The sequence below is a fragment of the Leucopleurus acutus genome (assembly GCF_964270905.1).
Source record: "Leucopleurus acutus genome assembly, chromosome: 19".
Taxonomy (NCBI): domain Eukaryota; kingdom Metazoa; phylum Chordata; class Mammalia; order Artiodactyla; family Delphinidae; genus Leucopleurus; species Leucopleurus acutus.
In genome coordinates this window covers 23,428,874-23,442,191 of record NC_139161.1, presented here as the reverse complement: position 1 = coordinate 23,442,191, position 13,318 = coordinate 23,428,874, and the positions used below count along the sequence as shown (strand labels likewise).

Sequence of the window (13,318 nt, the reverse complement as noted above, 5' to 3'; positions counted from 1 at the left end):
AGGTCACTCAGACTAACCCTGGGTGTGGCCACCGGGAGGTAGGCATCACTGAGGCCATCTTGGAAGCTGGCTACCAATCTCCAACACATCTTCCACACAGAGAAGATGCTCAAGAAACAGTTGTAGAATGAAAGAAGGAAGATAGGAATGATTTCAGCAGAAATCAGTTCTCATGGGGAGCTGTGACCACTGCCCCATCCCTGAAGGATCTGGACCACGTTCAGCTTCCCTCCCCCTCCCCCCCACCTCTGTCCCTGCGATGCTGTCTTATAATTCACCTCCACCTCTTCCCAGCCATGTGACCTCGGGCAAGCTGCTAAACTCACGGGCCTGTTGTGGGGATGAAAAGAGATGAGGGTGTAAGCATCATAGTGTCTGACCCACACAGCCCTCAAGAAACGTAGCCATCGTGGGCCGTACTGTGTGTTACTAATACCAGAGGGAAAAACCAAAGTATTTCCCTGGCGTCAGGAGCAGTTTTAGAGCTGCGTGTGGCGTGTGTGTGTTTCTATATGTTGACTCCTCCAGGAGAAGTGGCTGAGAGGAGCTGTCCAGGGTCTCAGTGCCGAGGATGGGTCATGTGGGCCAGAGACGGTCACGTGCTGGGGCCTTAGTCACCCAAACAAGCAGGACAGACTGTTGAGCACATGGGCCGCTGTCCATTTACAATAAGTAGCATGTGTTACCCCAGTGGTGCTTAACATTTTTGCAGGAAGGGGAGAGGAGGGCAGGTGGGGTCACGAAACTTTTTGAAAGTTTACATAAAAAATGCACGTTGGTACATAAACACACAAAAATGTATGTACTAAATTCAGGCCATTCCCAGATGGACCACAGATTCAAAATGCTAGCACTGGACTGTGACCTTCTTGAAGGCAATGAGGAGCTTATGTCTCTTGGACAAATTAATGCATGAATGAATAAAAAAAAACAAAAGAGTCAACTGCCAAAAAGGCCAGAATCTTGGACTCTTTGCTGGTTAGCAGCACATCACCTCCCCTGGTATAATCACCTCTGGAAAACTGGCTGGTTTCATAAGACCTGGGTTCAAGTTTTGCCTTATCCACTCTACTGACTGTATGACCTTGGACTTGTCACCTAACCTCTCTCAGCCTCATTTTCCTCATCAGGAAAATAATGTGAATTACAGAGAGTGTTTTTTTTGTTTTAAGTTGTTTTTTTTTTTTTTTGGCCATGCAGCGCGGCTTGCGGGATCTTAGTTCCCCAACCAGGGATCGAACCCGTGCCCCCTTCCGCGGAAACGTGAGCACCAGGGAAGTCCCCAGAGTGTTTTGTAAGCTCCAAAGTCTACTGAAAACATGAGGGACTCTTATTGTTGGCGCACCTGGACCTAGGCAAAAGGAACCCTAAATGTTGTTCCTATCAACCTGCCCTCAAGGCCTCCAGCTCCCAGCAGCACAGGCCTGCCTTGGGATAGGAGATTCCTGGGTGGGTCAGCTTGCTCAGAGGAAGGTGTAAAGACATGCTGAGCTGCCAGCACCATCTATTGTTAGCAGATCCACAGTCAGACGGCCAGGTTGCAACACAACTGAGGCTGAGACAGCCTGCTTTGGTCTCATTCCAGGCCTAAGGCCACACCCTATACCAGTAGATGAGGTAGACTCCTGCAATCCTTCAGGCAACAAGTATTTATGGTGCGGCTGGCTGCTGTAGATCAAGGCCTGTGCAGCTGCTGCGGATATCCTGGGAGCAAACGCACTATGGCCCTATCCTCGTGGAGGTGACAGTCTGATGGGAGGCAGACATTAGTCCATCACCCAGGACAAGTACAGGGTGCTGTGGAGATGTGGAATGGGAGGTCCCGACATCGAGGTGGCAGGAGGGGTTGTGGGCATAACGAATTTCCTTTTAGAAGTGACATACAGAGCTGAGCCCTGAACTCAGTGAGAGGCCATGGATGGTGTGGGAAGAGGCTACAGCATGTGCAAAGGGCCTGTGGTAGCACACGTGAAAGTCTGAAATAAGGCTGGTATGTTTAGAGCACACAATACGAGGAGGAGAGGGATGCAAGAAGTAACCATGGACACGAGGCAGGCAGAGACTAAATCGCCCTGTTCTCTCTAATGTGACATTTGCAAAAATGAAGAGACTAGAGTGGCGGATTTCAAGCCTCTGAAAGTTGTTTCACAGAAGGAGGGTGCTTAGAAGCCAAATGAGAGGACAGCAGACAGCTCAGTCTGGGTGAGCCCGTTGTATGGAGAAGGGGCCGGGGCTGGAGAAGGCAGGGAGGGAAATGTTACCCTGGAGAAGGCAGGGAGGGAAATGTTACCCGAAAAACCTGGAAAGGGATTTATCCAGCCCTGATCCCTAAGCCCCAGCACAATGCCTTAGACCCAGAGCACCTAAAACAGATCTTGCAGAACTGCCTCAGCGGGGTCACTCCCAGTGGCCTCTTCCACTAAGCCCACATGCATCAGTTACCATATCCCCAAGGGAACCTCTACCTTCTGCAGACAGAGAAGTGCTGACCTGAACATCGGGACTGACCACCACTTGCTACACAGCGTCTTTGGGCAAGGTGCTTTCTTAATGTCCCCAAGCTTCTGCTTTCTTATTTGTAAAATGGAAATACTAAAACCCATCTGCCAGGGTTGATGTGGGGATTACGTTCTTGGCACCCCGTTGGTGCCCAGTGCCTGAATGCAATCGTCCCGGCGGCGATCTGCTCCTCCCTCTGGCCAGCGCCCCTCTCACCTCCGGGCAGATTGGAGAGTCAGAGGCCACACTCCTGGCCTCCCGGCCTCCCAGGCCTTACAACCAAAACCTCGGGCAAGAGTTACATCCTCTTTGTGAAGACCAGATGGAGAGCTCCATTCCTGGCCACCTGAGTCAGGGCTCACCAGGGACTCCTGTCCCTGTCACCTCAGATGACTCCCATCTCCACAAGCTCTCTGCCAGATGGACTGAGCTGAGTTCTAAGGTGAACCCCATGGGAGGGGAGGAAGTTCTGCAGCCAGAGAGCTGGGCAGAGGCCTCAACCTGCTGGGGGTGGGGATGGGGTGTGGTAGCAGGTGAGAATTCCCATTCCTTCTGTCCCCATCTTTAGACACATGGCTGAGCATCCAACTTGCTTACTCATTGGCACAATGAGAGGGGAAAGTTTAAAGAGAAATACAGGGCTTCCCTGGTGGTGCAGTGGTTGAGAGTCCGCCTGCCGATGCAGGGGACACGGGTTCGTGCCCCGGTCCAGGAAGATCCCACGTGCTGCGGAGTGGCTGGGCCCATGAGCCATGGCCGCTGAGCCTGCGTGTCCGGAGCCTGTGCTCTGCAACGGGAGAGGCCACAGCAGTGAGAGGCCCGTGTACTGCAAAAAAAGAAAGAGAGAAATAGGTTTGCGTCCTGAAAATTTTAGTGCAGGGAGAGCTAGGAGTTTCTACATTTATTCCATAAAGGTGCTTTGCACGAAGCCCCTGTTGAACTTTGGTATTCCCGTGGCTGGAAGGCGAAACCAGGCAGTAAGAACTCACTACAGGCGGCTACAGGAAGCTCTCTGCCCACCCCTCCTTCAGCCCCAGGGGTGAATTTGGAAACAAGGTTAAAAGGGCTAATTGCATCAAAGGGATTAGAATCTAGTGCCTCCTGAGAGCATGTGACCCTGGACAAGTCATTTGATCTCAATTTCCCTGTTGTAAAATGGGAATAAATCCGAAGTGACTGTTGGTGTGAAGATTTAACAGGGAACACAAGTGGAGCACTAACGTTGAGGAGACTAATGTTGAGGTGAACACAGCAGGGGACTTGTTTCATCCAACAACAAATATCTGAGGCCTACTATGTGCCAGGGTCTATATGCTAGGGACTAGGGGGACACTAATAAATGAGACAGGCATGGTCTCTGCCCTCACGTTGCCTACTGGAGAAGCAGCGAGGCAGACACTGAATGAGAGGGTGTGGCGTGATGATTAAGGTAGCCAGGTTGGAAGCCCAGCTCTACCATTCACCAGCTGAGTGACCCTAGTCTAGCTTTCCCAGCAGTAAAACGAGCCATGCACCCACTTCATAGGGTGGTGAGGATTTCATGAACTGACATATGGAAAAATATTTATGTTACCTGAAAACTAGGTTCGCCCCTTGGTGGGTGCCAAAAGACACAACCAAACCAAAGAGCAGGAGAAGGAAGAACTTATTATTTAAAGCACACTTTCACTGCTGTGGCCCGGGTTCAACCCCTGGTCAGGGAACTAAGATCCTGCAAGCCAGGCGGACGGCAAAAAACAAAACAAAACAAAAGTCAATAAGGAGAACACCAGGCATCTTTCCCAAAGGAGATTCAGCATAGAACTGGGGCAAAGGTCAACAAAGTTCAAGCTTTACTTGACTGAAGTCAGGAGGGTCAACATCTTCATCCCATCCTCCACCTGGGCAGGGGCCTTAGTTCCTACAGAACTCAAAGATATGTATCAGATTGTCATGCAGATCCCTTGAGGAGGATCCAGGACTCTGTTTTATAGCTGAGCTATTGGTTCTTGACGGCTTTTCCTTTTTTCCTGCATTCCCTCACTTTCCTTAAACTGATGAATTACTGAGACCTGTTAACGATAAGCACCGTGGCCTGGATCAGATCACAACACGGCTTAGGTCAAAACGGCCTCTCTCATGTCAAGAAAGCCACGCCTGATCGCTTTCTCCAGGGACCCCCTACATTTACAGCACCTACTACGCGCTCTGTTAGCACACACATGATCAGTATAATAAAAGGAAGTGCAGGATGTGTAACCGGGCAAGAGATGATGTCCAGGCTGAACTTGCTCAGCAAATGGGGTGGGTGTGGTCCTGAGAAGGAAAGGGCCCCCTGCAGGGGAGCAGGAGGAAAGGGTGAGGCGTGAAGACTGGGCTGTGAGATGAAGTGGAGCAGCAAACCAGTTGAAGGAGCTGGGACACTGGGAGTTACTGGCAAGGGTTTTAAGGGTCAGGTTTGCAGATTTAAAGCCTTGCTTCCCCTTTGTATATATGGAAACATGGCACACGTTTGTCCTATTCATCAATGTACCCCTAGCCCCTGGCACAGAGATTAGGGTACTCCCTGGCTGACCCTCGCTCCCTCTCTGGTTTCCAGTCCCACTGGCCTCCAGATCACTCAGGGCCTTTGCATTTGCGCCCTCTCTTCTCCGGGGAGTGGAGCCAGGGAGACTAGCCCCAGGCCTGGGGCTGCCCACCTTCTCCCCACCCACACAACCCCTTTGTGACCCCCATGAGTTAGGTGTGCCTGGGTTTGAACTCAATTTTTCCTGCTGTCAACATTCAACCATAAGTGCTGCGATCTAGTACGATACCCGGTTCATAGTATGTTCTCAGTAAATAAGTTTCTTTCCTCTCTAAACCTAATCTTCTCTCCTCCTCACCACCAGGGTGGGAGGGCATAAGGGTGGGGCGGGTGTGGCTAGGAAAGGAGTCAGCGAGCGAGGAGAAAGTGGGTTTTTTATTTACCACACTACTTGCAAAGGGGCAGAGAGTTTGGTCCCCAACTTAGTGTTTACAGGGTAGGGGAGTGGGAAAGTCGGCAACCCCCTGTGACCTGTAACGGGAGCAAGGGTCCCAAGGAGCGGGGCGCAGTGACTCCGCCTGGAGGGCAGAGGGCACCTAGCTATGCGCACGTGGGAGAGGAATTGCTTTTCCTCGGCGGGGTCAACCGATCCCTGCTCTTGGGCTTAGGAGAGCAGAACGGAATAAGGGCTGGAGATGGGGGTGCATTTCTGCAAATCTCCGGGATCAGAGCTCTGGAGGCGGCGGTGGAGAAAGTCCACAGCCCGGGCACCTCCAGGTGTGTGCTCGGGACTTACGTAGAGGCCCGCAGCCGCTCTAATGAGGGTGCCCCCCACCCACGCTCCTCTGAAGGGACGCGTTCCACCTCCACTCTCCTACCCTTCCCCGCAGCTCCCAATCCCACCTTCGCTTGCGCTCCGGGAGCCTCCGGGTCAGCCGGGAGGCGTGGCCTGAGGAGGTCCGCCCCCTTGATGTTCTCCGGCGCCACTGTGATTGGACGGCCGCTTGTGACGTGCGGGGACTGCGGTGGGCCCGGGTGCTGCGGCAGCCGCAGCGCCAACCGCGGCTTGGGCTCCGGCTCAGGCTCCCGGGTATTTAAAGGGGACGCGGCGGCAGCCCGGGGTGGGGATGGGGGGCAAGTGGAGAGAGCGGTCCAGATGCACATCATCCACGGCCCCTCGGGAGTGGAGGGACTCGTGAGAGCCGGAGCCCAAGAAATCCGGGGGCGGATAAGACACCGCGTCCCCTTCAATTCCCGTAAGCACCCCTTGCTCCATCCTGCGCCCAAATACCTCAGCTAGCCCCTCTCCCCACTCTTTACACTCCAAACTCAGCCGGGACAGACGTCTGCAGCCACCGCTCCCCACGTGAGTCCTGGGTTTCCCGAGGTGGGGAGTGCTGGGGTCCCAGTGTGGGGTGGCGGCTGCGCTGAGTCTGAGAGCGCTCTTTCACGCGCGTGTCATTGGGGGAGTCTCCGGGGCGGAGGAATGAGTCCCCCTTCTCCTACCCCAGGAACGGGCTGTCCGGGTTTAGGTCTGTCCCCGACTCGGACAAGGCTTAGGAATCCGTGCTCCCTTGCTCCCTGCCACCCACGAGTCCCCTCGACTCCCGAGCTGCCCGCCCGCCGCCCCTCACTGGAGCGAAGCACCCGCCAGCTGGGGGTGTGCCAGAGTGCCTGCTTTCCAGCCACCTCTAAAAATATCTCTCCCCCCACTCCACCGTCAGCTGCCACCTCCTTGCCCATTGAGGATCCCCTCCGAGCTTGTCCACCCAGGCAGGGCGAGACCAGAGGTGACTCAGGGTCTCAGCTTCCTCACTGGCACGAGAGCTCCAGCACTTCAACCCAGCTAGTCAGGACTGCAAGCTCACAACCCAGGGGAGCAATAGGGAAAGTTCTGGCTGCAGTTTTCCCAAGAGGCAGTAGAGACCCCTGAGTTCTAATCTTGATTCTGATGCTGTGTGACCCAGGATGTTAGCTTGACCTCTCTGGGCCTTTCCTATTCACTGCTGGTGGTGGTGAGCAAGGAATAGACCATGACGAAGTTGGGAGTGCTGTCTGGGGGAGGGAGAGAACTCCAGCCTAGTGGTGGAATCTGGTTTCTAGTGGTTGATACTAAGAGGATGTGTTACTATAGTATGTCTGGGGTCCTTGCCCCCACCACATCCTTATCCTGCACGTTTCTCGTAGAAAACCGTTAAAGCTGCTAAAACTCCATCCATCCATTAAGAGGGGCCTTTCAAACTTAGGGCCTATTCTTGTTTCCCTCCCTCATCCCCAGGTGTCCTCGCACCCTATTCCCATAGATGTAATGTAGCAGCACTTGTGTAAAAAGGTGAACGGGGTGGGTGGGGAGGGTGGAGGGGGGAGGAGAGAAGCAGTGCTTTTAGGTAGGACTAGAACGTGGACTCCCTGCCAGCCTGATGAAACCCTTCTCTCTCTACTCTAGCCTGCAGGAGAAGCTCAGAGATCCTGTCCCCCTTTCCTCTGAGGGACCCTTTTTGGTGACCACAAAAGGTTTTGATCACTCAGGACAAAGCTAGCAGAGGTGAGTACCTTTTTGAATGTCACAGGAGGCAGATCCAAGCGGGGCCTGGGGTCCCTCTGACTACTCTGGGGTAGGGGTGGGTATCACAGCATGGCCTTCTCAGTTTCGAGGGGAGAAACCCAGGATGCCTTGCTTTCTGCTGTGGGGACTAAAACAAGGGCAACTCACCAAATAAATGTTTAACTGATTTCCCTAAATACTAGTATTAGATTTAAAAAATGTAACTATTTCTTTTGCTATGAGAAGTTTTGAACATGATAAAAACCCAGTAGACTATTCCACCAAATTTAAAAAAGAAAAGAAAAAGCACCAAGGGCAGCGAAAGTTGGCTTCTGGGTGGCTCCTGGAGACCCTGTTTTAGCTTTGTATCTGCCCGGCGCATGTCTGTCCATGTTTGCTTTTACAAGGGGAGTGGCATCCCTTGACCTTTTCTCTTTGGATTTGCCTGGCCCCTGGGGAACATGTGATATCAGCCAGGATTCTGGAAGGCTGAAACTCCCTCTAGATGGGGCCTGGGGACAGCCCTCCCACCTCTAACCCCCCTAAACGTGCCCTTCCTTCACCTCACATGCCTCCCTCCCCTTCTCTCCCATTTTCTTTTTCTTTTTCTTTCTTTCTTTTTTTTTTTTTTTGCGGTACGCAGGCCTCTCACTGTTGTGGCCTCTCCCGTTGCGGAGCACAGGCTCCGGACGCGCAGGCTCAGCGGCCATGGCTCACGGGCCCAGCCGCTCTGTGGCATGTGGGATCTTCCCAGACCGGGGCACGAACCCGTGTCCCCTGCATAAGCAGGCAGACTCTCAACCACTGCGCCACCAGGGAAGCCCTCTCCCATCTTCTTGAACTGTGTCTCTTCAATTCCTAGATTACAATTTCTTAGGGAAAAGGCTGAAACCCACATCCCATCCCTAGCAAAAGGGTTTAACGCATGTGTGGTCAGGGAGTGGGGAGGGATGGGGTACCTCAAGATGGAGAGCGAGAGAGCCCCTCCCTCCTGGGATATCCCAGTCTCTGTCTTGAGGGCTACAGCTTCTCCATGCTGTCCTGGGATGCTCTGGGGAGAGTCAACTTGACAAAGTCAGAGGGGTACCCAGTGTCACCCACTCTCACCACCAGAGGGAAGCAGCCAGCCAGACCTTTGCTCCTTTGCTCCTTAGCCTGTCTAGTCTCCTGGCTCACAGTAGCTTTCTAGACCTGTCCCAGCTGCATCTAGTCTCTCATTTAACCCCAGGATGGAGGGGAGGCACTGGAGTTGTGGGTTTGTAGCTGCACTGGTGAAGGCCCCCCACGAAGCCAAACCCTGTCCCCAAAGTTACACAGCAAAGTCCGGCAGAAATTTCAACCCGACTCCTGCTGACTGCCAGCCTCTAGAAGCACCAGGGAGGAAGACAGTCCCAGATCACCTGTGGTGCCCAGGGGCCCCGGCCTTCCAGCTGTGGTGCAGTGAGCCTGGTCATCTGCCCCTTCCCCTTTGAGGGCAGAGGGCAGGCAAGGCTGTGGCCAGGTTTTCATGAACCAGGCTCTGTGCCATGGAACCATCATAGCCTTGGGCAAGTTATTTAATCTCTGAGCCCTTCTCATCTGCTGAATTCATGGGACTGTGATGAGCAGGGAGAGAATGTGAGTGAAGATGATCTGTAAACTATGACGCGCCGTACACAAGAATGGGGCAATGACCATACAGAGAAGAAAGCACTGGTCTCAGACTCTGAGATCTGGTTTTGAGATCTCTCTCTGCCACATACAGTGGGTGATGTCTGCACAAGTTGGTTAAACTTTCTAGGTCTCCAATAATATCATCTGTAACCTTTCCAGCATCGTAGGGGATTGTTAAGAGGGTGCCCAGCAAGGGCTTTGTGGTCCTTGGCCTATCTGAGGGGCTGTTTTTACTGAGTGGTTCCTGGGGCTCAGGAGAGGGGTTAGGACAAGGAAACAAAGCCACCTGACTGGGACCCTCAAACGGACCTTGTGTGGTTGTTAGGAGCTCTGGACGACAGCTGGAGGCCAACAGTCCCTACAGGTGGTGCCCAGGGTGATGTACTGACCATGAGCGGGTGTTTTCCAGTTGCTGGCCTCCGATGCCTATCTAGGGTAAGTGGGTCCCTCCAGGGGTCTCTTAGGATGAGGCCTCAGCTCCCATGTTCCCATCATGGGGAGGGAGGAGCCCTATCCAGCCCCTTTTACGCCTGCCCTCACCTCTACTGCGCCTCCACTAATCCCTGGAAGCTTCCATCCCAGGGGTGGGGCCCTGATGCTTTACATCCTCCACTCCAGGGATCGTGGGCCACTGAAACTCACAGATAGATGTTGGTGAGACCAGAGAGTGACTCTAGGGATGGAAGTCAAAGGGACAATTCTCTTAGGGAGGCAGATAGCAGGTTCAAATCCCAGGTTGGAAATCAGGAGCTTGGCCTTCTGTTTACAGGATGTACCAGGCCATAAACATCACAGGAATATTGGAAAGGGAGTTAGGAAGAAACCAGAAAGAGGAGTGGCTCTGTCTCAACTAACTGGGGTGGGGGGTTGAGAGGCAGAAAGGCAGCATGGTGGATATTCTGAAGCTGTACGTAATCTGCTCGCTGCCCCTCTGTCACATAAAGCTGCTGGCAGGCAGAGAGGCAGGGCCAGGCTGCAGAGGGCTTCTGCTCTCCATTTGCTTGCCTTCGCGCCCTCACACTTGCCCTGTTGCCTCCCATCCTCTCCCTTGTGTTTCCCACCCGCCCCCCACAACATGGTTAACCCAGGGTCTTGACTTCCTGTTCCTTCCTCCCCGTGGCCCCGGCATGACTTCCTCCTCTAGCCCTCTTCTTCCCCACTCCTGCCTCATCCCCCCCGCCACCCATGTCCCCACTACCTGCTGCCTTCTCTGCCTTTTCAGCCACTGCTGCTCTCTTTCCTCTCCCTTACCTGTCTCCCAGGTATGTCGTGGCCTGGTGTGGGAGGCTCCGACTTCCCCAAGCCCCACTGCTTCTCCTGCTGCCCGCTTGCTTCGGACTCTTGCAGAAACCCCACCTGCTGACAAGTTCCTCCCAGGGAATTGGCAAGTGATTAGTGATGAGCTGTCAGCACAGGGCCCTAAAACTCCCCCGAGAAGTTGTGTCCCATCCTCGGACCCCTGCCCAGTACCACTGGCTGGAGGCAGCTCACAGAGAGCCTGCCTGGATTTGGGATAGTCAATCCACCTACCTGGCTCTTCCAAGAGCTAAAATCCAATTCTCTGGCCAGTGCAGAAGCCCAGGCCCCCACCTCTCCAGGCCTGGCACTGATCGCCCACATGCTTTGGGTGGTGCTAGCAAGTCTTCCCTGGCTCCTCCTGTCCACCAGCCCCACAAGCCATCGGCTGTGCATGGCCAAAAAGGGGAACGAGGAGGCTGCTGCATTTGGGTGAACGGGTGGTTTTCCTTAACTATGTTAGGGAAGAGGGAGTAGAGAGTTCCTCCCACCCTCCCTGTATCCAATGGACAGCTGGGGTCACTGGAAGTCTCCAGAATAGTCCAGAAACCTCCCCAAAGGAGCGCCCCCTTGGAAGCCACTCTGCCACTCTTTTAAGCTGACCCTCGTTAAGCCCCCATAGCCCCGGATGAGAGTAGAAGAAGCAGGTGCCAAAGAAGCCCTTCTGGGTTCACGAGGAGGATGGTCCCCTGAGGATAAACCCCAGCGCAGTTAACCGAGAGGTGCAAGGGGGTGGGCGGGGAAGGCTGGGGGTGGGGACGGCGTTGCTTAACCAGCCTTGGGTCCTCCTCAGGTCTTGGATGTGCCAGCGCCTCTGGCCGAGGCCCGCTAACCAGCCTCTCCCTGGCCGGCTCCCGCCGCGCCCCCTCTCGCTTGCTCCCTCCTCTCTCCCCTGCTCCCAGGACGGCGGGATGGCTGCGCAGGGCGCACCGCGCTTCCTCCTGACCTTCGACTTTGACGAGACTATCGTGGATGAAAACAGCGATGACTCCATCGTGCGCGCCGCGCCGGGCCAGCGGCTGCCTGAGAGCCTGCGTGCCACCTACCGCGAGGGCTTCTACAACGAGTACATGCAGCGCGTCTTCCAGTACCTGGGCGAGCAGGGCGTGCGGCCCCGGGACCTGCGCGCCATCTACGAGGCCATCCCCCTGTCGCCCGGCATGGGCGAGCTGCTGCAGTTTGTGGCCAAGCAGGGCGCCTGCTTTGAGGTTATTCTTATCTCAGACGCCAACACCTTTGGCGTGGAGAGTGCGCTGCGCGCCGCCGGCCACCACGGCCTGTTCCGCCGCATCTTCAGCAACCCGTCGGGGCCCGACGCTCGGGGGCTGCTGGCGCTGCGGCCCTTCCACGCGCACAGCTGCGCTCGCTGCCCCGCCAACATGTGCAAGCACAAGGTGCTCAGCGACTACCTGCGCGAGCGGGCCCACGACGGCGTGCACTTCGAGCGCCTGTTCTACGTGGGCGACGGCGCCAACGACTTCTGCCCCATGGGGGTGCTGGCAGGAGGCGACGTGGCCTTCCCGCGCCGGGGCTACCCCATGCACCGCCTTATCCAGGAGGCGCAGAAGGCCGAGCCCAGCTCCTTCTGCGCCAGGGTGGTGCCCTGGGAAACCGCCACCGAAGTGCGCCTCCATCTGCAACAGGTGCTGAAGACGTGCTGAGGACGTGGCCTGCAGGGGGCACCCGGGCGGGGAGGGGGTGAGGGGGTGGGGGTCGGGAAAGACACACCTAGCTTTATTACCCCCTTTCCCTTTCGCTTTGTTATGATCCTCCGGGAATTTCCGGAATCCTAGGTTCGTCCATTTGGGGACTGAAAGAGGGAGTTCGGAGCTGTCCCCGTCTATGCAGTTAACCCAGCTCTGCTGCCTCCCCCAGTTCCACTGCAAGCAAATTCCGGAGTCTGCCCCACCCGGGTGGTGCGCATACCTGAGCAGGCAGCAGCGTTTCCAAAAACCTGGGCCTCCCAGCTGGGAGGAAGGGGTTCCCTGGCGGGGTAGAACATCTCCCGCTGCGTTGGTTTAGTTAAACCAACTAAACCTTTAACTAAAGGTTTAGTTAAACCTTGGGCTGCATGACCTCCCACCTCCAGTCTTCTGTCAAGGGGACCCAGGCCCTGCACTCTCCACCACCCCCTCCCCCGCACCGGACTCCCCGCGGAGAGGGGTGGCGCTCTCTGCCGACGGTCCCAGGCCTAGATCTTGTTTTACCTACTGTGACCCTACACTGTACTCCTGGCCTCCCTTCCCCCCCAACCTTGTCACTATCCCCACAGGAAAAAAAGCCAGAGGGCACAGACACCTCCTTGTGGTCGAATGAGGTAGCACACTGTCCGGGGCTCGGTCTGGCCAGCCAGGGACCTCACAGACCCCAAAGATATCTCCTCGCACCCCAGCCTCGTCTATGCAGCAAGAAACCAGGGACTTAACCAAAGTTGCCCCGCCGACCGGGCCCTCTGAGTCCCCCTTCTCCCGTATGGAACAGAAAGCCATGATGTTTTAAAGCAGAGCCAGCGGAAACCCAAGGCCCTCCTCCCTCTTTTGGTGTTTCAGAGCTATAAAGGAGGTGAAGGGGCTTCCCTGGTGGTGCAGTGGTTGAGAGTCCGCCTGCCGATGCAGGGAACTTGGGTTCGTGCCCCGGTCCGGGAAGATCCCACATGCCGCGGAGCGGCTAGGCCCGTGAGCCATGGCTGCTGAGCCTGCGCGTGCGGAGCCTGTGCTCCGCAACGGGAGAGGCCACAACAGTGAGAGGCCCGCGTACAGAAAAAAAAAGAAAAAGAGAAAGGAGGTGAAGGTGGCTGAGATCTCTTGCGCCGCAGCCTG

General features: G+C 55.4%; 1 protein-coding gene across 1 annotated transcript; it reads left to right on the top strand.

The window, feature by feature from the left end:
- Positions 1 to 9,593: 9,593 nt before the first annotated feature.
- PHOSPHO1 (phosphoethanolamine/phosphocholine phosphatase 1) lies at positions 9,594 to 12,160 on the top strand (the record flags this gene model as incomplete). Its single annotated transcript, XM_082859852.1, has 2 exons — positions 9,594 to 9,638; positions 11,402 to 12,160. The coding sequence occupies 2 exons, from the start codon at positions 9,594 to 9,596 to the stop codon at positions 12,158 to 12,160; spliced, it is 804 nt and encodes a 267-aa protein (XP_082715978.1).
- Between the last annotated feature and the right edge of the window lie 1,158 nt (positions 12,161 to 13,318).